This window comes from Prionailurus bengalensis, chromosome D3 (genome assembly GCF_016509475.1).
Source record: "Prionailurus bengalensis isolate Pbe53 chromosome D3, Fcat_Pben_1.1_paternal_pri, whole genome shotgun sequence".
In the NCBI taxonomy this organism is placed as follows: Eukaryota; Metazoa; Chordata; class Mammalia; order Carnivora; family Felidae; genus Prionailurus; species Prionailurus bengalensis.
Window position 1 is genome coordinate 48,607,901 of NC_057356.1, and position 20,012 is coordinate 48,627,912.

Here is a 20,012-nt window from a genome sequence, read left to right on the forward strand (position 1 = left end):
TTGCCACTCTTAGTAGTAATATTGTATTATATGTTGTTAGGTCAATATCTTTAAAAACAGTTTATACTTGGAGATAGGGCAGGAAGCTTTTATATTATCTTGGATATTTTTCTTATTTCAAGTATATGTTCCCCCGAGCACCTGGGGTGGCTCAGTCTGTTGAGCGTCTGACTCTGGATTTTGGTTCAGGTCCTGATTGCAGGCTTATGGAATTGAGCCCTGTGTCATGGAACCTACTTAAGGTTCTCTCTCCCTCCCTCATTCCCTCCCTCTCTCCCTCTGCCCCCTCTCCCTTGCTTGCACATGGGCATGTGCATGCGCTTTCTCTCTCTCTCTGTAGAAAATATGTATATATGTCTGTGTGTTTCTCTGTAGAAAATATGTATATATGTCTGTATATATATATATGTATATATATACACACACACAAGACATACATATATATGACTCTTTTATCTGCATTTCTTCCTTAACAGAATTGTAGACATTTGATAAATAGTGGCCAAGTATGTCCAACAGTCATTCTCCAAATATTACTGTTTTGTGGATATCAGACGAAAACAAGTACTAGTACATTATTAAATGTGGTAATTTTCCATTTCATTCCATTGAAGTAAAGCTGATTTCTTAAAACAAATTGATCTAGAATATTAGAAAAGATTTATTCTTGTTGCATTGTATTTTCCTCTGGTACCTAATTATTTTGAAGTAAGGGACCATTAAAGAATTTTAAACAAATAGATCTTTATATGAAATACTATATGAGATGTAACTCTGCTGACGGACTCTGACCAGTTTTCACTGGACATGGAGAAGTATTTTCAAGGGTATAAATTTTAGTTTCTGAGTATGCTGGTGGCCACTATATTTATTAGAGAAGTTAAAGTAAAAATTGAGTAGGAAAAAAACAAAACAAGGATCATTAATTGTTTTATTGGCTCAGGTAGTTCACTCTCAGTTTCATATTGGACTGACCTAAGGATCCAGATTTAAGCAGTTTGTATTTTTTTCTTTCTTTTTTTGCATTCTGTTAAGTGTGAGAAGAGAGGTAGAATTCCAGTTGATGGTTGTAGTCCCACTTAAATGGGACTGAGGAAAGTTTTGGTGAAGAAAGAGATTGAATTCAAGTAAGGTACCTTTATTTACCATGTGTAATTAGGGTTGCATAGAAGATTCTCCACATGCCATATTTAATCAGAGTTTATATAATAGTATATAGATTGATTAATGCTAGTTCATTTAAATTTACTTGAGTTTTTTTTTTTTTTTTAATTGGCAAGGATACATTAGAATTAGTGGACAATAAACTATTTAGAAACAGTGTTTACAGTATTAGGTCATCTTATTTTTGCTTTATCAAACAAAATGTTTTATTATGGAAATTTTGAAACATAGCAGTGTTGAAGTTCATAGTGAACACCTGTATAGCAACCACCCAGATTCTGTTTATAATTACTATACTTGATTTATCATGTATTTATCCAGCCTTCAATCATCTTATTTGATGGTTTCAAAGACTTCTTCCTAAATAGTTAAACATGCATGTTATTAACTACAGTTCAATATTTCCTGTTCTTTTTCTTTTTAGCTAAAATCTACGTACAGTGACGTACACAAATTTTAAATGTACCATTGGATAAGTTCTGGCAGTTAGCGTATACTTCTGTGTAACTCAGATCACCTACCAAGTTATAGTATGTTAACATCATCTTGAAGTACCCTTGTGTTCCTTCTCAGTCCCCACCCCAACATCCCCAGAAGCAACAACTCTTTTGATAATTTTCTCCCACAGATTACTTTTGCTTGTTCTAGAATTTCATATGAATCAAATCTTACAATAAGCACATTTAAAATTTAACAAAAATTAAAAAAATTTTTTTTAATGTTCATTATCGAGAGACAGAGCATTGAGTGGGTGAGGAGCAGAGAAAAAGGAAAACACAGAATCTGAAGCAGGCTCCAGGCTCTGAGCTCTCAGCACAGAGCCTGGCACAGGGCTCAAACTCACGACCTGCAAGATCATGACATGAGCCGAAGTCGGACGCTCAACTGACTGAGCCACCCAGTCACCCCTATAGGTTCTCAATTTTAAGCAGCATTTACAGATTCCTATAAAAGCTGGTGGCATAATTAAGAATTCATTTGAGCACATTTTTTAAAATGTTTTTTTATTTTAGAGAGAGCAAGCAGGGGAGGGGCAGAGAGAGAAGGAGACAGAGGATGCGAAGCAGGCCCCATGCTGTCATCCCAGAGCCCGATGCGGGGCTCCAGCTCACAAACCACGAGATCATGATGGGAGCTGAAGTCTGACACTTAACTGACTGAGCCACCCAGGCGCCCCTGAGCACATTTTTAAGAGTTTAGAAGGCCCATTAAATTAAAGAAACAGCATGTTCTAAGGTTTACCAAGATTGAGTTTTAATTTAGATTGGGCATGGCAAATAAGTTTCAATTTTCATTGTAGGATTTAACTGGAGCTCTGTGTTAAGATTCTGAGGCTGAATGTGGGCATATAGAAGTGTTTAGTGGTGTATGCCATTGTCCCAGAAGGTAAGGAATTGTGGTACAAGAACCATATATTAGCTGTTTCTGAAAAATGGTTGGCAACTAACTAACTGACTTTTATACTGCAGCTTTTGTTTAGTTAGGGTCTTCTATTTTCTGGAACTCAACCTTACTGAGTTCATTCCAGTAATCACATATTGAATAATGTATAGAAATTAGAGGAGATAGTAAGTGATTGAATCCAGTAGCTGTGTGTGCATGCACTACTTGAGTTATTTACAGATAAACATTTGATTGCTGTGTATTTATGAATAGTGGAGTAGGTGAGGGTTGAAATACAGAGAAAGCAATAGTTCCTTGTCACATATCCCAGAGCATAATGTAAAAATCATAATTAAAAAAAAAAACCTAAGTAATGTTATGTAGCCCTAGACCTATATTTCTATGAACTATTAGAACATTAATTTATTTTAAGATTCAAATAAAACATCAGAATTTGACATGTCAAGAGAAAAGGCTAAGGTATGTGCTACTTAGTGATTTTCCTTGCTAGTGGTTTTTTGGAGGGAAATTAAATAAAGGACTTAAGTTTGCAAAAATATAATACAGCTTTCTTTTGCTTGCCAAGTAGGAATAAATATCTCTTCAGGTAAATTTCCATCTCTCTGCAATAATTTCTCAATCTCCATAAGATGCCTAATACTGTGGTTTTAAGTGGTACTTTCAAAGAACGCTAATGAATGCTCTTCTTTCTCACTCATTGTATTTTATTTTGTTCAGCAAGCGTGCAGTGTGCTGTACATGCTGCCGCAAGTGTCATAATCATTAAGATGAGGAATAATAGGGATCCAGGGTTATTTAAATCCCAGCTCAGAACTTTGTGATATGTATAAATACCACATATCATATACATTTATATAAATATTTGTATATTCATAATATATATAATAATTATAAACATTTATAAAGATATATTTATATGTTTTTAACTGGCATATTTGTCTCCCCCCACGTGTATGATCTTGATCCCATGTGGGGCTGTAGGCAGGGCCAGGCACACCTGGGATCCTACAGGTGGGCACTGAGGCTTGCTGTCCCCAGCTTGTCCTTGTCAGGGCCACATAGTGGTGCCTCGGTCCCATGGGTGCTATCCCTGTCTGCCCCACCTCCACTCCTTATAGTCCAAGTCGCATACAGCCAGGCTGTGTAGGGCCCACATCCACCTCAGGGACAGAGCTTCAGGCTATTATGTGAGTACCTATCAGAATGGTATGAAGACTAACTCAAACACATATGTGTGTGTGTGTGTGTGTGTGTGTGTATATGTGTATGTGTGTATATATATATATGTGTGTATATATATATATATGTATATATATATATGTATATATATATATTTTTTTTCCCTTAAGAAAGAGAAGGGTGCAAGTGCGCAAGGGACAGAGAGAGAGAGAATCTCACGAGGGACAGAGAGAGAAGCAGAGCTCACCGGAAGCAGGGCTTGTCGTTTTTGTTGTTGTTTGTTTTGTTTTTACATCGGAAGCAGGGCTCATGCTTACCTGATGTGGGACTTGAACTCTCAAAAGGTGAGATCATGACCTGAGCTGAAGTCAGATGCTTAACCACTGAGCCACCCAGGCACCCTCTAATAATATTTTATTACTGTTTTTCAAAACTAAAATACTGAAAAAGAATACTTAGTAAAGGATATTAAGGAAGAAGATGTGGGTAAATGGGGAAAGAGGCCAGAATTGTTAGGATTGTTTCTGTTAAGATTCAGTCTGAATGCATAAATGTAACTGTGAATGCATATTTCATTGTAGAATTTATTATTTTTCTAGTAATATTAGTTTGAAAACTCAACTTCATTTTTCTAATTATAAATGTAGTATATGCTAATCATAAAAAAGCAAATAATGCAGATACCTATAAAGTATATATAAAATATATAATAAAGAAATACACAGCATCCAGGTGGCTCAGTCAGTTAAGTGTCCAACTCTTGATTTTGGCTCAGGTCCTGATCTCATGCACCTGACAGTGCAGCCTGCTTTGGATTCCCTCCCTCTCTCTCTGCCCCTCCCCTGCTCATATGCATACTCTCAAAATAAATGAAATAAATAATTAAAAGGAAAAAAGGGGTACCTGGGTGGCCCAGTCAGTTAGGCCTCTAACTCTTGGTTTCGGCTCAGGACATGATCTCACAGTTCTGTGGGGTTGGATTCTCTCTTTCTCCCTCTATCTCTGCCCCTCTCCCACTTGCACTCTCTCAAAATAAATAAATAAACTAAAAAAAAAAATGAAAATATGATCCAAATGGAGAGTTAAATTGGGCAGTGGATAGCGTAAATTTGAATTACACTCTAAAAATAAAACACAGTAAAACCTTGGATTGCGAGTATCTTGTTCTGCGAGTGTTCTGCAAGACGAGCAAACATTTCTTTTTTTTTTTTTTTTTTAATTTTTTTTTTTCCCAACGTTTATTTATTTTTGGAACAGAGAGAGACAGAGCATGAACAGAGGGGCAGAGAGAGAGAGAGAGGGAGACACAGAATCGGAAACAGGCTCCAGGCTCTGAGCCATCAGCCCAGAGCCCAATGCAGGGCTCGAACTCCTGGACCGCGAGATCGTGACCTGGCTGAAGTCGGACGCTTAACCAACTGCGCCACCCAGGCACCCCGCAAACATTTCTAATAAATTTTAACCTGATCAATGAGTGATGCCTTACAATACAAGTAGTATGTGATGCCAAACATCACATGATCACAGCTGAGCCAGTGGTTCTTCTCTGTCTCTCTTCAATGTGGGATTGTGGGTGATCGTGTCCCATACTCAGATACTTGGTCTCAGGCCGCAGCGTTTGGCAGAAATCTGATTTTTCAGAATGTTGGAAGGTGCCCACAACTGGCATCCTACCATTGGATCCACCTGTTGCATTGTGAGCAACAACAAGAGGTTATGGAGGAGATCTCCTATGCAGAGGAGGAGGAAAAAAAGGTGGAGGAATCCCCCACTTCAAATGAGATTAGGGAGATGTGTACAATGTGGGAAACTGCAAAATTTTGTAGAAAAGCACCACCTGAATACGGCTGTAGCAGTGTGAGGGATGAATCTGTTTAATGACAAAGCAACGTCACATTTCCACAAAATCCTCAAAAGGAGGCAAAAGCAAGTGTCATTGGATAGGTTCCTTGTTAAAGTTGCACAAAAAGAAAAAGATTCCATTGAGCCAGTAAATAGCACTGATTCTGTTAGTGATAGTGCAAGTCGTCCTACACAATAACCCTCGTTTCTCTTATCTCCCTCACACCAGCCACAAAGGTTTTCAAAGGTAAGTACAGGTTAATTTGTTTATTTTTCTTAAAAAAATTTTTTTTTTAACATTTATTTATTTTTGAGAGACAGAGACAGATTGTGAGTGGGGGAGGGGCAGAGAGAGAGGGAGATACAGAATCCAAAGCAGGCTCCAGGCTCTGAGCTGTCAGCACAGAGCCCCATGTGGGACTTGAACTCACAAACGGTGAGATCAGGACCTGAGCTGAAGTTGGATGCTTAACCTACTGAGCCACTTAGATGCCCCTGTTTATTTTTCTTTATATGCTGTATTTTCTTTATTTTGTATTATAGTATTGTAATCATTTTTATATGAATGTTTTTGGGTTGTGGAACAAATTGAGTCCCCACTATTTCTGATGGGGAAATTCACTTGAATATACACATGCTTTGGATTACAAGCAAAATGTTTCCAGAACGAATTATGCTCACAAACCAAGGTTTTACTGTACGTTGCGTGAGAAAGTCCTATTTTTCACTTTGGAACAAGATAATTTTGCTACATACAGATATAAATTTTAGGTAGACTTTCTTGTTATGCTAACATAAAGGTATATTTACAGTTAGGTGAGCACAATCATTTGTTCTGTTACAACTGAAAGCTTGTTCTTTCCTAAAGCAGGTTTAGTTGAATGAGTGTATTAATAACTCTCATTGTTTCAGGTAGTCCAGCAGCCTTCAGGAGGTGTTGCAAAACAAGTGACCACACTTCCCCATTCCTCAGCATTGACCATTCAGAAATCTGGACAGAAGAAGATGCCAGTGAGCACTGCAATACCTGCCAGTCAGTTTCCTCCAGGTAGACCCCAACCCCCACCCCCACATCCCCGGCCCCATCATGCTGGGTTTGGAACATGATGGGGTTTTGTGTTCTCTTTTTTATTTGTTATATTAAGAAAAGGTACTCTTAAGTAGGACCTAGGAGAGAGGACTGAAAAATCACTAGTACATTCTTTGTATATACATAGCTACTTTTTAGGGATATATATTTTAGAGTAGAAGAAGCAACTACTCATGGTATTTTGTAATTAGATAAAACAATGTATTAGTGAATAAAGCACTTTTTTTAATTTACAAAAATTGCTATAGCTTTATTTCTTTTTGAAATGTACTTTTTCTACATTTGGAAATCAGTCTTAACACAAAAGAAGTTTCATGTATTTTTAAAATATGCAAATATAAATGATATATTAACATCACTTGTCACTATTTATGCATATTTTCATAATGCTGGTAATCCTATAGGCTGAAGACTGTATGAAAAGAAATTTTGATTTTTCTAAGATGATTTCATGCAGGGAATAAATTCATTGTCATTTTTGAGTTTAAACATAGTTCTAGGACAGCTTGAAATTTCTTTTGGTTATTCTGGGTATATTAAAAGCTGCTGTCCTGCATTTCTCCTAATATGGCATGACTGATTTTTTTTTAATTCTTTTTTCTTCTTTTGTTTTTATAGCTTCCATTTTAAAGCAAATTACCCTACCAGGAAATAAAATTCTGTCACTCCAAGCATCTCCTATTCAGAAAAATAAAGTAAAAGAGAATGGAATAACATCTTTCAGGTAAAGAAAATAGTTAAAATTTGGTCTGGTTTAAGGAAGTAGTATTAACAAAAAAGATGGCAGAATAGTACTTATAAAATAAATATCTTGATGCCTTTTTAAAAAGCCGACAGTACTTTATTGAGTATAATTTATAAACAAGTGTATAAATCTTAAGTGTATAGTTCAATGAATTTTGATAAATATACATTCCTGTATAATCAAGATGCTGAACATATCCTTTACCTTCATGCTATTTTCTTTTTTTTTTTTTTTTTTTTTTAATTTTTTTTTTTTCAACATTTATTTATTTTTGGGACAGAGAGAGACAGAGCATGAACGGGGGAGGGGGAGAGAGAGAGGGAGACACAGAATCGGAAACAGGCTCCAGGCTCTGAGCCATCAGCCCAGAGCCTGACGCGGGGCTCGAACTCACGGACCGCGAGATCGTGACCTGGCTGAAGTCGGCCGCTTAACCGACTGCGCCACCCAGGCGCCCCCCTTCATGCTATTTTCAAATCAATTACCTTCTAACCCTTGCCTCCAGCAACCTCTATTCTTTAATTTGTTTTTTAAAATTTAGAGAGAGAGAGAGAGAGTGCACGCACACACATGACCAGGGAAGGGGCAGAGAGAGAGGTAAGGGGCAGAGAGAGAGGGAAAGAGAAGCAGGCTCCGCACTGACAGCGCAGAGCCCAACAAAGGGCTTGAACTCACAAACTGCAAGATCACGTACCTGAGCCGAAACCAAGAGTTGGGCACTTAATTGACTGAGCCACCCAGGCGCCCCCAGCAGCTGCTATTCATATGTCCATCCCCACAGATCATTTTTGTTTATTCTTGAACTTTACATAAATGACAAATTGCATTAACCTTTTTGCATCTTTTTCCTCTCAGCATGTTTTTGAGATTCATCCATATCATTTTGAATATTAAAAGATTGTTCTTTTGTATTGGTGAGAAATAACCTTTGTAGTCTCCTGTTGATGGACATTGGGCTGTTTCCAGTTTTTTTACAGTAATATGTAAAGTTGCTATAAACATTTATATACAGGGGCACCTGCATTTAAAAAAAAATCACATTTATATACAGATTTTTATGTGAACATAGGTCTTCATTTCTTTGTAGTAAATATCTAGGAGTTTGATTGCTGGATCAGTAGGTGAGTGTGTGTTTATTTAAGAAACTACCGGGGCGCCTGGGTGGCTTGGTCGGTTAAGCCTCCGACTTCGGCTCAGGTCATAATCTCCCGGTCCGTGAGTTCGAGCCCTGCGTCGGGCTCTGTGCTGACAGCTCAGAGCCTGGAGCCTGTTTCAGATTCTGTGTCTCCCTCTCTCTCTCTGACCCTCCCCCCATTCATGCTCTGTCTCTCTCTGTCTCAAAAGTAAATAAAACATTAAAAAAAAAAAAAAAAAAAAAAAAAAAGAAACTACCAAACTGGGGCACCTGGGTGGTTGTTCAGTTGGTTAAGCGACTGACTTCAGATCATGATCTTATAGTTCATGAGTTTGAGCCCCATGTCGGGCTCTGTGTTGACAGCTTGGAGCCTGGAGCCAGCTTTAGATTTTGTCTCCCTCTCTCTCTGCCCCTCCCCCTCTTGTGTGCATGCGCACGCACTCTCTCTCCAAAATAAATAAATATTAAAAAAAAAAGAAACTGCCAAACTTTACCAAAGGAACTGTACCATTTTGCATTTCTGCTAGCAATAATAAGAGTTGATTTGCTCTTCTACTTTGTCACCTCTTGGTATCGTCAGTTCTTTTGATTTTTACCATTCTAATAAGTGTATTATGGTTATTGTGTAGTTTTAATTTGCATTTCCCTAATGACTAAAGATATTGAACATCTGTTCTTGTATTTATTTGCTATCCACATACATTCTTTTGATGAAGTGTGTGTTCAAATCCTTTGCCCATTTTTTCTTACTGAGTTGATTTCTTATGGTTGATTTTTTTTTTTTTTTTTATGGTTCATTTATTTTGAGAGAGAGAGAGAGAGAGAGAGAGAGACAGAGAGCATGAGTGGGGGAGAGGGAGAGAGAATCCCAAACAGGCTCCTCACTGTCAGGGTGGAGCCCAACATGGGGCTCGAACCCATGAACTGTGAGATCATGACCTGAGCTGAAACCAAGAGTCAGACGCTTAACTGAGCCACCCAAGAGCCCCTCTAATGGTTGAGTTTTTAGAGTTCTTTGTGTATTCAAGATCTAAGCTTTTTACCACATAAGTAATTTGGAAATATTTTCTTTATGGTATGTTCTATCATTCGCCAGTGTTTCTCACAGAGCAAACATTTAATTTTGCTGAAGTTCAGTTCATTACATTTTTCCTTGTAAATTATATTTTTCATGTTTTACCTAAGAAGTATTTGTGTAATCCTAGCTTACGGAGATTATCTTCTATGCTTTGTTCTAGAAGTATTATAATTTTAGGTTTGTTCTTATATTCTAAAATTCCTGCCTATTTCCTGTATAAAAATTAGTGTGTGGATATTTTATTTTCTTCTTCCTCAACTTTCTTCCATTTTTAGTTGCATTATTTCTTTGTCATAATTTAAAATAATTTCTGCAGTAGTTTTTCTTCCTTGTTTCCATCTGCATTTTAGTTGTAGGTCTACTTTTATGTTAAAATGATCATCATCAGCCCTTTCTCTGACGTTTTCTTAGTTATCTCTTCGTTGGAATGAACCAATTCTACTTGAGTTCCTCTACTCAAGAAAGGCTGATTAGTGTAGAATTCCCTAAGTTCTTGTGTGTTAAAAAAACCAAAAAACTGCTGCAGTGTCCTTGATACATGAAGGACATCTGGCTGGATATGAAATTAACATTTTTGTAACATTTTTGTATTGCGTTTTAAAAAATGCTTCTCCACTGTTGCTTGATATTTATGTTGTTTTTATGTATTTGATATTCTCATCTGAAGGCCTTGAATTTATTTCTTCATCTTTGAAATGTAATATTTTTGTATCAGGATATGCTGTGAAACATTGCCCATTCTGACCTTAACTTTCTTAGGTTCCCAATTGGCATTTTAATATGCAGATTCTGCTCTCTTGAGATGCCTATAAAGTTTTCTTGGATTATAATTTGAAATATTAGTTCTAGTCCATTGTTTTATGTTTCACTCTTCAGGGGATACAGTAGTATGGATTTTATTCTGCTTACCTCCCTTAATTTCCACTATTTTGTCTCTGATCTTTTATTTATCTCCTTTTCATTCCTTTGTTTTTTATATCTCTCTTCAATGCTTGTTTTTTTTATTTTTTAATTAAATTTATTTTTTATTTTTTATTTTTTGGAGAGTATGAGTCAGGGAGAGGGCCGAGGGGCAGAGGGAAAGACAGAATCTTAAGCAGACTCCATGCTTACTTAAGATTCTCTTAAGCAGATTCCATGGTCAGCATGGAGCGTGATGTGGGGTTCTGTCCCAGAACCCTAGGATCATAACCTGAGCTGAAATCAAGAGTCATATGCTCAACCAACTGAGTCACCCAGGCACCCCTGAACATCTTTAAAACAGCTGTTTAAAAGTCGCAGTCTAGTACATCTGTCCCTGGGTCTTTTTCAGGGGTAGTTTTCTGTGGATTTTATTTTTCTTTTAATTGGTCATACTTTCATGTTTCTTTGTATGTGTCATGATTTTTTTGTTGAAAACTGGACGTTTAAATCTAATAATGTGGCATCTCTGGAAATTAGATTCTTCGCATTCCCCAGGGCTTGCTGTTTTTTTGTTTTGTGTGTGTTTTGTTGTTGAAGGATCAACCTGAGGTATACACTTTAGATCTTAGATCATCTTTAGCCTTTGCTTTTCCCTAGGCATGTTTGATGACATTCTAATTGCCCCCATACATTCTGTTGCCTTTGAATGTCCTAGTCTTTCATGTTGGGCTTCCAAAAGAGGAAAATGAGGGCATGCGGAAAAATGGAGACTGGCCCTTTAAATGCCTTGGCTGTCCCTATGGCTAGAGGGTGAGGACCTTGCAACAGAGGGAGGAGTTGCAGCAACAATGGGCCACTCACTTCATTGTCTACATCTCTATGATCAGAAGCAACAATCAGTAATCCTAGCATATACTCCTGATATTTCGAGGACAGTTTTTTTCCTCATCCTAGTTGCAACAAGCTTTGTGCAGACTGCTCCAATACATATGCATAGTTGTCTGCTCCAGGGCTGCAGCCTGGGGGATGGGGAGCTTCTGCCAAACTAACAGCTGAAATTGACCCAAATAACCACAGTTTACCTTACCATCCCCTTGGAAGTTGGAAGCCTTCAAAAGATTCAGAAGATCCAAAATAGTTACATTAGACAGATTCCTGATGCTCTTTTGCCATCTCCCAGATTCCTTCTCAGAGTGCTTTTCATAAAGCTTTTCGCCTGGCTTCTTTGACTTTTATTTTGCAGTTTTTTTTTTTTTAAGTGAATTACATTTAAAAAAAAATGTTTATTTATATTTGAGAGGGAGAGAGAGACAGAATGTGAACGGCAAGAGGGTCAGCGAGAGACAGGCAGAATCCAAAGCAGGCTCCAGGCTCTGAACTGTTAACACAGAGTCCAATGCAGAGCTCAGCTCACGAGCCTTGAGATCATGATCTCAACTGAAGTTGGATGCTTGACCAACTGAGCCGCCCCGGGTGCCCCCTTTTGCAGAGTTTTAGTGCTCCATTCCTTAAGTGAAAAATCATCACACGATGTCAGGTCTGTTTCTTTGTGCCTCAATTCTTTTATAGGATCATGGCCTATACTCTGAGTCTTGGCAGCCTTGGCAGCCTTGAACTTTTTCCTGTCTCTCTATCCTCATGAGTTTGCCTAATGCTCTTTTGGCTTTTCTACTTAGTAGCTGCCCTCTCCATGGCTCCTTAGTGTCTTATTCCTTATCAAGAATTTGCACATGCCCAAAGGAAAAAACAGCATGGAGAGAATTGTGTTTCCTATCATGAGGAACCTCCTATCATGAAGTTCTCTTCTCTTGGAACTCTGGTTCCTCAAGACCTGGTTTTCCCAGCATTTATCTGCCTTCAAAGAAACTTTAAAAAAAAATGGGCTTTGTTAGTTTTGTTTAATCGGAACAATTTGTCTGTTATAAGTGATAGTCTACAGCAGAAGCAGAAGTCCTAGTGTAATTCTTTACACTTTTGTGTATTGCAAATATCTATTGGAGTTAGTGTTTTCAGTACACTTTATGGTGTATTTTAAAGTAGTTGAATTTAGCAATTTCTTATATATGAATTACTTATTGATGTCTTATCCTCCTTGGTATCATAAAAGATACCTTTATGATATTCTAAAAATTTTAAAGTTTTACTTTTTATATTTAAATCTTGGTCAACAGGGTTTAATTTCAAATTTTTTAAAATGTTTATTTATTTTTGAGAGAGAAGCAGAGAGAGGGAAACAGAGGATCTGAAGCAGGCTCCACGCTGTCAGCACAGAGCCTGATACAGGGCTCAAACTCAAACCATGAGATCATGACCTGAACTGAAGTCAGATGCTTAATCAACCTAGCCACCCAGGCACCCCAAAAGGGTTTAATTTTGGGTTTGTTTGTTTCTATGACGTAGGGTAGGGATCCTACTTCACTCTTTCTCATATGCGTAATCATTTGTTCCAACAACATTAATGAAGACTCAATGATCTGCAATGCCTCCTATGTCATATACACATGGATCTTTTCTAGGCTGTCTATCCATTTTAGTTAATCTTTTCATCTCTGCTTCATCTTTTTGGTTAATTTGTTTATTTCCAGTAGGATGCTTCTCAATTTACCATAACTTCAAAATAAATTTTGAATCTGTTAAGGAACCTCCTCTACCTACCTCTCCTTATTTATTTTCCTTCCTTCACTTTCATATCCCACCTCTCCACTCTTACTGATTTTCATGTCTGTTCTTGGGATTTTGCTGTTCCATATAAATTTAAGTATTTGAATTCCACCAGAAATGTCTGCTGGAATTTTTAATGGCATGGCCTTGAGTCTATTGTCCTTCAGCTGATTTATTTATAATTTTTAGTCTTCTGTCTATAAACATGATTTATATCTTCATTTATGCATGCTTTCTTAAACATCTTTTGATAAAGTGTTACAATTTCATCTATAGGTATACACAGTTTGTTGAATTTATTCCTAGGTGCCTCTTTTTTTATTGCTATTATAAATATATTTTTGGTAATTGCCTTTTCTGTTACTACATAGGAATGCACATTGCTTTTTTTTTTTTAATCCTATGCCAACTGCCTTGTTAAGTTCTTATTTCTGATAATTTTTAGTTTATTTTGGGTTATTTATGTAGAAAGTGATGTCAGGAGTGATACTAGAATTATGGGTTGACTTTTTGTTTCCAACACTTTAAAAATGTTGTTCCCATAGTTTTGTGTGTATGTGTATGTATTCACTTTTCAATGGTAAAACAGACAGGGAAAAATCACCTGAGTTAAACTACAGTGAAACAGCAGCACATTTGAAACCCTACTAACATCAAACATTGGACAATCAAATATTCATTGTTAGAAATTATTATAAAATGGCTAAAAACAAAATGTGGAATCATAAACATGAGCAAGTAATAATTTTCTATTAAAAAAATGAATATGGGACACCTGGGTAGCTCAGTCATTTGAGCATCCGACTTCAATTCAGGTCATGATCTCATGGTTCGGGAGTTCGAGACCCACATCCAGCTTCTGCTGTCAGTGCAGAGCCTGCTTTGGATCTTCTGTCCCCCTCTCTACCCCTCCCCTGCTTGCACCTTCAAAAATAAATAAATATTAAAAAATAAATACAGTGATGAAAAAGGACATTTAGAAGTGAAAAATATAATTGCTGAATTTAAAACCTTGTTGGATGTGTAAATCAGATTAAACCTGAGGACCTAAAATGAATTTGCTTTACTCCAGAGAGGATTTGTGACTTTCTTGTAGGAACCAGGGTGACTGTTGACTTGGGACCACTTTAGCACCTGTTCTAGGGAACCTGACTGAATCCAGCAGTCTCAGATACAATTTCTCCACTTTATAAGGGGTCTGAGAACTAGTGCCAGCCACAGGCATTTGTCCCTGGGGTAGTTTTACCTTTAGAGTGTGGTTATTGCTTATTTTTACTGACAACTTTTTTGACAACTTCTGTGCACCCAACATTAGAATGAAAATGTCTTATGCTGGTCTAGTTAGAATGCAGTGTAATTTCTCCTCAGTAAATCTAGTCCACTTACTGCCTGAAGCAAAAATGTCACCATTAGTATTTTCTCTGGGAAATTTCTAGCTTATTACTTTTGCTCATTTATCTGTTGAGTGCTTATTGCTTTCTAGACTTATATATATATATATTGGAGAGTAATTCTTTGTTATATATGTTGTAAATATTTTTCTCCCAGTCTTTTGTTTAACTGGCAACTTTGTTTTTAGTGTCTTTTGTTTTAGAAGATTTTAAATCACAATATTCGATTTATCACTCATGCTTTATGGCTTTTGAATGTTACCATTTTCTAAGAAATCCTTCTTCATCCCAAGCTCATAATGATGTGCTTCCATATTTTCTTCCAAGATATGTATACACATCTTGTATATGTACATATACCTTTACCTTTTCAATAATTCTTGATTTTATCTTTGTAAATGTCTGCAGCAGAAATTACCTTTTTCCCAGTTGGAATGCCTGTCTCAACAGTAGTTACTAAAGAATTCATTATCCTTACCTTTCTGATTTGAGATGTCACCTTTACCTGATAATAAATTATCACTTATATAAGGGCACATTTCTAGAATTTCATCTTAGTGCAGTGTTTTTATTTTATTTCTGTGTTAACATTTTTGCATTTTCTATTATGATTCTTTCATTGTTTTTATATCTGATCTGACAAGGTAAATCCTCTGTTTATTCCTTTTTTTTATCAAAGGTATCTTCACTTTATTTTTCTACTGCATGTGAATTTTAGAAATTTAGAATCTATGAACCATTTTTTATTGAGGTCATGTGATTAGATTAGTTTAAGGAGAATTGACCTTTTTTTTTTTTTTTAATTTTTTTTTAAACGTTTATTTATTTTTGAGACAGAGAGAGACAGAGCATGAACGGGGGAGGGTCAGAGAGAGGGAGACACAGAATCTGAAACAGGCTCCAGGCTCTGAGTTGTCAGCACAGAGCCCAACACGGGGCTCGAACTCATGGACCGCGAGATCATGACCTGAGCTGAAGTCGGCAGCTTAACCGACTGAGCCACCCAGGCGCCCCAGAATTGACTTTTTTAAAAATGTTTTTTAATTCATTTTTAAGAGAGAGCAAACGGGAACAGGGGAGGGGTAGAGAGAGAAGGGGACAGAGGTTCTGAAGCAGGCCCGTGCTGACAGCAGAGATCCTGATGCTAGGCTCAAAGTCAAAAACTGTGAGATTGTGACCTGAGCCAAAGTTGGACGCTTAACAGACTGAGCCACACAGATGCCCCAACAATTGATATTTTTTTATGATGTCAGCTATCTTGAACTGTAGTTCTGTTTGTTGGAATTCAGTAAGGCTGTAGATAACAGGCATACTAAAAAACAGTGGCATGAGTCAGACAGAAGATTGTCTTACATTTGGGAAAACTGAAAGTAAGCAGATCATTGCAGATATAATGTTGCATGGTGTAAGGGACCCGGGTTTTTTGTTCACTTCCTTTTTGTTCTTCAGACACACTACTCATGTTCCCACTGTACGTAGGCATATTGTAGATGTGATATTCCCTGGACTCTCTTTCCTCCAGTCTTCATTTGGCTTGGTCCTCATTTTAGTTTAGAAGTTAACTCTTTAGAGAGTCTTTGCTTAGCCAGCCAACGGAAAGTAGTTTCTTCATTCACACTTGCTGTCTTGTGAAGGACTCATCAGAAAATATCCTGTTTGTTTGTTTACCATTCCTTGTGTTTCCCACTCCTTTTAGACTCTCTGGGTGTTTATAGTCACTTTTATTTACCATTGTATACCTAATGTTTAGAACAAGGCCTGGTCCATAATAAACATTCAAATAGTTGCTCAAGTAATGAATTTTGAAAAGAGAGTAGAAGTTTCTATAACCATAGCTATTTTTAAAGATACCTTTTATTTTTGCAGTAAGATACATTTTTTGTTTTGTGTAATGCTTTATAAGTAATTTGGGTTATTCATGGTTTATGCATATCTTTTTAAAGTTACATTTTTTTAAACTTATGTTTGGTTTATTTCGGGTACTTAATGTCACTTCAGTTGTTAAAATGAAGCTTAAAAAAGACCTTGATGTTGACTCTTTTGTAAAATAAGAGGAGATAATAGTGTATGTCATTAGATCTTGTCTTGACTTTAACTGGATGAGGTTTAATAACATAGGATGATATCTGCCTATTTTTTCAAAACTACTTGTTTAACTGAATAAAAAATTTTTTTTGTTCATGACTTTTTCCACTAAGAGAATTATATTTTCTATTCTGCTTGTCATTGTACCTGGGATGAATAAGGGAACTTATTCACCAGGCACTTAACACCAGTACTTAAACACCAGAGGGAGCCAGAGATTCATGTTTTATTCTTATTTCAGCATTAGAAGTGACAAATATGACTGTACCTTTGCATGTTTGTTTAGTTAACCCTACTTAAACTGAGTGGCTATTTAATGATAATAAGGAATTATTATTGATTTTTTTGAAGATATGGTAATGCTTTAAGGTTAAGGTTTTTTTTAAGAGTTCTTATAGGAAAAAATAGTAAAATATTCACGGATGGATAATGCATATACATATTACCTCTGTTAGTAGGGGTTTAATGTGTTATTTTTAAACTTTTGCTTTAAAAGACACTTTTAGGAAAATAACATAGGACACATTACATGCTATTTGCATAGACAGTATTACTTCATTAAATTGGATATCCTTTCTTTTCTTATATTGTAAGAATCAGATTCTCTAATATAGTTTAAACATATGTTCACCTTGCTCTATATGTGGTTTTTTCATCATGTATTTATTATTATTATTATTATCATTTTTAAATGTTTACTTATTTTTTCAACGTTTTTTTTTATTTTTATTTTTGGGACAGAGAGAGACAGAGCATGAACGGGGGAGGGGCAGAGAGAGAGGGAGACACAGAATCGGAAACAGGCTCCAGGCTCTGAGCCTTCAGCCCAGAGCCCGACGTGGGGCTCGAACTCACGGACTGCGAGATCGTGACCTGGCTGAAGTCAGACACTTAACCGACTGCGCCACCCAGGCGCCCCCATCATGTATTTATTAAAGAGTCTGCTTTTCCTTATAGGTACAGGTATAGCCATAATACATATTGTTATATAACCTATGAAATAATACATATAGTTAATCTTTCCAAAGCAGGACTTTGGAGAGCCTCTAGTGACAAAAGAAACCTCTCATCTTGGAAAGATAAAGCATCAATGTGAGCTATGCCCAGATTAGCTCTAAATCTAGAGTTAAAATTCAACAAAATGGTCTTCTTGGAGGAGTTGCCTTATACTAGATCTCAATAGAAATTAAGCTCTTAAACATTCTTCGCAGGAAAATTATATGAATAAAGACTTGGGAGAAAAGATATGAAGTCTTTCAAAGTTTTTGGCCAGATTTTGTCATAGTAAAATGCTGTTTAGGAAAAATGTTTGTACTTAGGTGCAGAATGAACTGGAAGAAAAGGTATTAGAGGTAGATGAAGCAAAGGTCGAAGTTACATGGGCAGGAAATAGGACATGTCTCTTATATGTCATGGGCATCCTCAAGAAGGATCAAAGCCAAGAGATAGTGACAATTGTATGGTGTTATTTATCATAAAAATTTCTTAACAGTATTAATAATGGAAAATATATTAAATATAGGAAGTGGGTGGTAGATACTTTCAGAACAATTTATAAATAAACAATTGCTAGTATAGCATAGGTCAACAATTTTTTTCAACGTTTATTTATTTTTGGGACAGAGAGAGACAGAGCATGAACGGGGGAGGGGCAGAGAGAGAGGGAAACACAGAATCAGAAACAGGCTCCAGGCTCTGAGCCATCGGCCCAGAGCCCGACGCGGGGCTCGAAGTCACGGACCGCGAGATCGTGACCTGGCTGAAGTCGGACGCTTAACCGACTGTGCCACCCAGGCGCCCCATCAATTTCAAAACTACCCATGAACTTACTGAGATTATTGATTTGTGGGCTTACCCAGAATAAAATCTCTGGAGGCTGAACCTTGGCAAATCCTCATAGTATTTCTGCTGCTCATTATAAGTTTGGGACTGTAAGTATAACCATCAGGTTTCCAAATGTGATCTATAGAAAATAGTTTTGAAAATGAGGACTTTTTCAGGGAATTTGTGAAGTTAAAACAATTTTAATTTTAATACTACTACTACTAATAATAATGTTATTTGCCCTTTTCAGTATATTATTTGATTAGTGGTTCAAAAACTACAGTGGCAAAACCTCTGGCACCTTAGTGTTACTCGAGGCAGGGACACAAAACTATGCTGGTAGCCATTCATTCTTTACCCTCACACACTCACAGAAAATGAAAAGAACCTAGGTGTTTTGTTTGTTTGTTTGTTTGTAATGAGATGTCATGCATTATTATTTTTATTAGGTCTCAACCCTTGAGTACACACCTTTTTAGTATTCTGTGTGACAAAATAGGAGGTTTGCATAAAGCTCTTCTGCATGTTGGGGGTCTCACGTTTGTCTCAAGGACAAGTGCTTGCGCTTGTGTTTCAATTGTGAGCTAAACTAACCACTTTCCATGGAGCACCACTTTTACTTGAAAGAACAAAGAGCAACTGAAAAACAAACGGTGGTTACTTAGACTTGGGAATTTGTCAGATATTTTTGTGAAAATGAAAAAACAGAGTCTGTCACTTCAGGGAAAACAACTGACAGCATTTATTTGCCAGTGATAAAGTTTGAGCTTTTTAAGCAAATATTAAAAATTTGCAAACCTTGTATCCACTACCATGAGCTTAACATCTTCTCAATACTTAGATTTTTTGATAAGATTATTGCAGATATTAACATGTGATTTTTGGATTGCATATTGTGAATCTAAATTTGGAAGATCTGTATAAACTCAGTGACACAATATTTTTCAGATTACCAACACATGTTACAAAACCATGCATTAGTTAAAGGTTCATCCAAAGTGAAGAGGGTCAATGGATTTTTAAAGAGATTGGAAAAATAGAGCACAATGCTATCCTTCTGAGTGATTAGTTTTTAATTTTGGCATTGTTAGCATTAAAATGGTACTTATGTTAATATGTGATGGTTTCATTACTTTTCAATGAATAAATACTCATTTAAAAAAAAAGATTTTATTTATTTTGAGAGAGAGAGAGAGAGAGAGAGAGAGATAGAGCAGGGGAGGGGCAGAGAGAGGGGGAGAAAGGGAATTCCAAGAAAGCTCCACGCTGTCAGCACAGATCCTGACGTGGGGCTTGAACCCACAAATTATGAGATCATGACCTGAGCCAAAATCAAGAGTTGGATGCTTAACCAACTGAGCCACCCAGGTGCCCCCCAAAATATTTTATTTTTAACTAATCTCTGCACCTGACGTGGGGCTCAAACTTACAACCCTGGGATCAAGAGTCATATGTTCCACCAGCTGAGCCAACCAGGTGCTTCTACATACTCATTTTTGATTTCTAATATG

General features: G+C 36.8%; 1 protein-coding gene across 1 annotated transcript in view; it reads left to right on the forward strand.

Moving 5' to 3' along the window:
* Positions 1-20,012, forward strand: part of TAF4B (TATA-box binding protein associated factor 4b) — a 127,233-nt gene that overhangs the window by 34,910 nt on the left and 72,311 nt on the right. Inside the window, exons 8-9 of the mRNA XM_043558506.1 lie at positions 6,502-6,637; positions 7,298-7,403. Coding sequence (XP_043414441.1) covers positions 6,502-6,637; positions 7,298-7,403 — 242 coding nt within the window. The remainder of the gene's footprint in view (positions 1-6,501; positions 6,638-7,297; positions 7,404-20,012) is intronic.